General features: G+C 39.1%; 1 protein-coding gene across 1 annotated transcript; it reads left to right on the top strand.

Moving 5' to 3' along the window:
* Positions 1 to 694: 694 nt before the first annotated feature.
* Positions 695 to 4,663, top strand: LOC101861771. Its single transcript, XM_035972795.1, has 2 exons — positions 695 to 795; positions 2,555 to 4,663. The coding sequence occupies exon 2, from the start codon at positions 2,559 to 2,561 to the stop codon at positions 3,354 to 3,356; it is 798 nt and encodes a 265-aa protein (XP_035828688.1). The 5' UTR covers positions 695 to 795; positions 2,555 to 2,558; the 3' UTR covers positions 3,357 to 4,663.
* Positions 4,664 to 4,880: the final 217 nt, after the last annotated feature.

Genomic DNA, 4,880 nt, shown 5'->3' with positions numbered 1-4,880 from the left:
TTTGTGTGTATTTTACAAATTGTTTTTGATGATAGCCTTATCCAAAAAACACCCAATAACCACACAAAAAACAAACAAACCAAACAACCATACAAATTTAAATACTTGTACAACGACTGCACCAGTGGAGAAAAATGTAGAGGTATTACTAAGTGTTATAATTATTTTGATTTTTGTGTGCCCTTCCAGTAAAAGTAAATTCACTTAAGTCCCCATTTGAAACTCACTCTCACTTGACCTAATGAGCAAATATAATGTTTAGCCTATACTTTTCGTTATGGCCACATCTGGGTCGTCGTGACGAAAGATATTTTAAAGTTTAAGAATGGAAGATATAAATTTACTCTTACCTGACTTTCCTGCCCACCTCCTTTTGAGACAGCTAATCCTGGGACTATGCTAGAAGCTGCGGTTCCCTCCCCTTAAACTTGAACATCTAAGTATTGTTATGGTCGATGGTTTGTGTTGTGGCTTACCTGGCAGACAAAAATAGCCTAGATCAGGAAGTCAGGAAGGAGAGTAGGCCTAACTGAGAAGTGGGCAACGGGCTGGCTCGGTCAGACAGTCAGACAGAGGTAGGGCTACCGTTCCAGGTGACAAGACAAACAGGAGGTAAGGCCGACGGGCAGGTGAGGCAGGACTGTCGTTGATCAGGGACTCATTTCCGTTCAGACTGTGGAAAAATGTAGGCTATTTCACCACGGTCTCGTTAGACTCACATCATTTCACAACTTGCCTTATTTGCCTTAATATTGACTTCGTTCGTGATTCGTGTGTTGTGTTGACCCCAGGCAGGTACAGTACAGTGACAACAGTGACAGTCAATATCTATCTATCATTCTATGACATGACAGGTGATTCAGAATAATAATAAAGTTCTAGTGATCTAGATTTAGATAATCTAGATCACGTTAACAAAGATCTATATATAGATCTATCTAGATCTAGACTAGATTTTTAGATCTTGTCATTGTAAGTCACGGGAAAACAGCTACGAGAACATTTTTCATTGTTAGCATTTGGTTAGAGGAAAAATCCCTATAAAATTTCGCGGGAGGACTTTCGTAACGAGCGACCACTATGACTATGAGACAGTGTAGAATAGAGGGGTAGGGTTAGGGTTAGATTTCTTCTTTATTGTGTTTGTTAGGGTGGTTGCTCATTACGGAAGTCCTTCTTATAATTTAATAGTAAGCAGTGTATAAATTTTGTCCTCCACCCGGCCCTTGTCATTCTCCAGCCTGAACTATAAGTAGAAGGAGTTCCGCGGAGGGCCACCAACCAACAACACGCAAAAGAGTGGGTATATTGGAAGGAAGTCGTTATTCTTCCCCCAGGGTGCCAATAATCTGGTTGTTATTGGGTCAAAAGAAAGAACAAAACAGTTTTGGAAGATGAACTAAAAAAAACAACATACTATACCTAATCCTAACTCTTGTAATAGTAATAGTAATAGTTTGCTCAGTTGACCATGTCACGATAAGTGCCGGCCCTCTGCGGGACTCCTCCCCTAAAATAAGTAGACTAAATTTTGATTTCTCAATGTAAAAGTCAAGATTACTAATGGCAGACTTATTATAATTACACAAAAACATTAGTGGTGATAACGAGAGAATTTTTTAAATTATGATATATATATATATAAGCTAACATACTATTGATCTCCGGAAAGAGAAATCTGCTATGGCACAGTGTATGTATGCTTTCATCGCACACACACACACACACACACACACACACACACACACAACGCCTCTCTCTCTCTCTCTCTCTCTCTCTCTCTCTCTCTCTGACACACACACACACACACAACGCTCACACTTTATCTCTCTCTCTGTCTCTCTATCTCTCTGTCTATCTGTCTGTCTCTGTCTTTGTCTCTCTCTCTCTCTCTCTCTCTCTCTCTCTCTCTCTCTCTCTCTCTCTCTCTCTCTCTCTCTCTCTCTCTCTCTCTCTCTCTCCTCTCTCTCTCACACTCACATACACAATACACACCATCCCTTAATTTTTCCTCTACTTTCAACTTTTAAAGTGTTTTTAACGTGTTCCTGGGCCTTAAAAGTTTTTGAAATTCTCATATTTTTAAAACCAAATTAAGAAGATTGACTCAATTGTTTGAAAAACCTAAGAAAAAATGCCAGTTAATAACACATTATGGCAACTCAAAAATGTGGATGGAACCTGAAACTCTGGCATTATAACTGATGAGGATTTTAACCTCTAGACTAATGAGTTACATAGTCTACCATTTAATGAATTTTAAAATTATTTCCTACCATAGTCAAGCCTGTGTGAATTGCCACCTGTCCAGGATAACAAAATAACGAAAATCATTTTCACCTCTACAATAGTTAGCTATCTTGGATAGTTTAGACTCTAATATGGTACTTGAATTATTGTCTTTCTGTTTCAGTGTGTGTTTGATAACAATTATCTCTGATTTCAGTAGTAAATAAAGCAGAGATCTTAACAAAACTCAATTAAACTTGTATTTAAAAATGTTATAAAATTCCGCAAAGGTAAAATTTAACCTATTGGGTTTATTTTTCTTCAGAATCATGTCAAAGGAGGATAGTTTCGGTTTCACGCATTTGGTGGAAGAAGATGACGATGATGAGGCAGCTCCCATCGGAAACGGAAATCTTCAAGTTGACCTCCAGCCTCATCTGGGAGGACCTCCGTCGTACGATACCGCCACCCGGGTGACTCCGTCAGACCACGGTGGCTTCGACAACCCGGCCCTTCAGATAGACGATGGTGATTGTGGCTTGTCAGAGAGGACACTTGGCCCCAACGTTTCACGTCCTCGTGGTTCATCGCAGACGCAGCAAACAGCTGATCCCTCTGCTTCCAACGGACAGAGTAACCCCACACACTCTACTGCGGCTGCAAATACGAACAATAACGAAGGATCCGTGAATCTCTCCAGCATTCAAGTGCAGTACGACAGTTCTCAAGGGAAAGTGAACGTGATGCAGAGTCAAGTGTCCACGCGGCCTGACGGTACCCGGTACATCGACACTCAGGGAATTCCTCAGAGGTGGTCAGAATTGCAGCGGCCCCTTCGCCAGCGCAGAATCAAATATCTGAAAATTTTTTCCATCATCTCTTGCATATTTTTCTTCCCTTCAGGAATTCCTGCTATTTACTATGCCTTCAGGACGGAGAGGGAATTTAACGAGGGGATAATGCGAGGCAATATTGACAGAGCTCAGAAATTTGCCAAGAGAAGCGAGAGTTTGATAATCCTGTCCCTGGTTATGTCTGTTGTGGTCGCTGCTCTTGTGGTGGCAATTATAGAGAGGCCGTATTTCTCACACCGTGATCATGCACACAAGGGAGCAGTGGTCGGGTAGGGAAAGGTTTTGATGATTGTCGTGAGGAACAAGACTTGAAAATATCAGTCGTAAGGTGGGTCTGATCAGATCAACTTTTATTTTGTGAGATGGGGAATTTGGGGAGGGGCTGGTGGAGAGAGACGAGTGGACATCATTTGATATGTATTTTCTAAATTTATAATATTATTGAGTGCAGTGCCTAATTTCACCTGTAAACACATGAATTTACTCAAGTTTCTCAATTTTCACTATTGTTACTTGAGGATACACTTGAGCAGCTTGTAGGATCTGAATAATTTATTCTGAATATTAAGAATGAATTCAAACATTTTAGGGACATTGACATTGTTAATGCAGCATATATATATATTGTTTTTTAAACTGGAACTTCTGGTTCCTGACCTTGTTCTTCTACTCCGATAATCCAAAGTCCAATAGTTATTCTGTTCCGTGGATACACTGATGAAATGTTAATCTCAGGCTCCTATATATGTCGCAAAGGCTTTTTTCTTTTGCACGGAAGTGCCTGATAGAATGATAGTAATGTCTAAAGTGTGGTGAAACAAACCAGACTGTGGAACACATCCTCCAGCAGTGTAAGACACACACAGCCCTGAGACATGAAATATGGCCAACGCCGTCAATACTACTGGAGAAACTGTACAGGGAAACAGAGGGTCCAAGCAGAATAGAGTGTATACTATAATAGATAATAGATAACCAGTCTTCAGGTGCGATGGGATAAGCAGAAAATTGATATTAGTTATAACAATTTAGGGTTTGATGATGATGATGATATTAGAATTGCTATGAAGGGTTAACATGTGCAGTTTGAAGCTTTCATTCTCATCAGACTGGAGGAGCTAATACGTCTTTTATTTCTTTTATTAAATGTTTTTCTCTTTGTAGTTTGAGGCCTACTGTTTTGAGCCGTAGTTTGTACATTTTATATCATGTGAAGAGAGTAGTTTAACATAGTTATATTACTCATCAAACAGACTTCTGACTTCTCTAACTTTTTTATTCTATTATTTTCCCCGACAGGGACAAAGATCTTTATACTTCACTTCTGAAAGCGCACCTCACCATTTTGTGTACAAAAATTGAAAATGTTGCAGGGTTATATTACATATATATATATATATATAATGGATTTTATTCCTAAAAGCATTTCTTGGTTACTGTGTAGGTTTAGTTATTATATTGATTTTAGTTCAAGAATCTCATTTCAAGAATATATATATATAAATTGAGCTTGGTTGCCTGCCCCTGACTGAGAAAGTTAGAATCTCACATGGTTTGGCTAAAGGCATTAGAAAAAAAAAGTGATATTTTTGTTATTAACTGTTGCAAATTTAGGTAGACTTCCTCCCCAGCACTTCTCTTTTTGTGTATCCTACAACTGACGGCAGGTCTGTTTTCGTTGATCGTTTCTGAAAAGTGTGATTATTTTTAGATCACCACTTCGGGACTGAATGCTACTCATGTTTTATGTGTTCTGATCTTATATGATATGGTTGCTTTCGCTTTTGCTGGTTTACA

This window comes from Aplysia californica, unplaced genomic scaffold, assembly GCF_000002075.1.
Source record: "Aplysia californica isolate F4 #8 unplaced genomic scaffold, AplCal3.0 scaffold00849, whole genome shotgun sequence".
In the NCBI taxonomy this organism is placed as follows: Eukaryota; Metazoa; Mollusca; class Gastropoda; order Aplysiida; family Aplysiidae; genus Aplysia; species Aplysia californica.
Note: the sequence above shows the minus strand (reverse complement) of the source record. Positions and strands in the feature narration are given on the sequence as shown.

Bases quoted from the DNA above. Each gene is read 5' to 3' on its own strand.
- LOC101861771 (XM_035972795.1), top strand. From the start codon at position 2,559: ATGTCAAAGGAGGATAGTTTCGGTTTCACGCATTTGGTGGAAGAAGAT.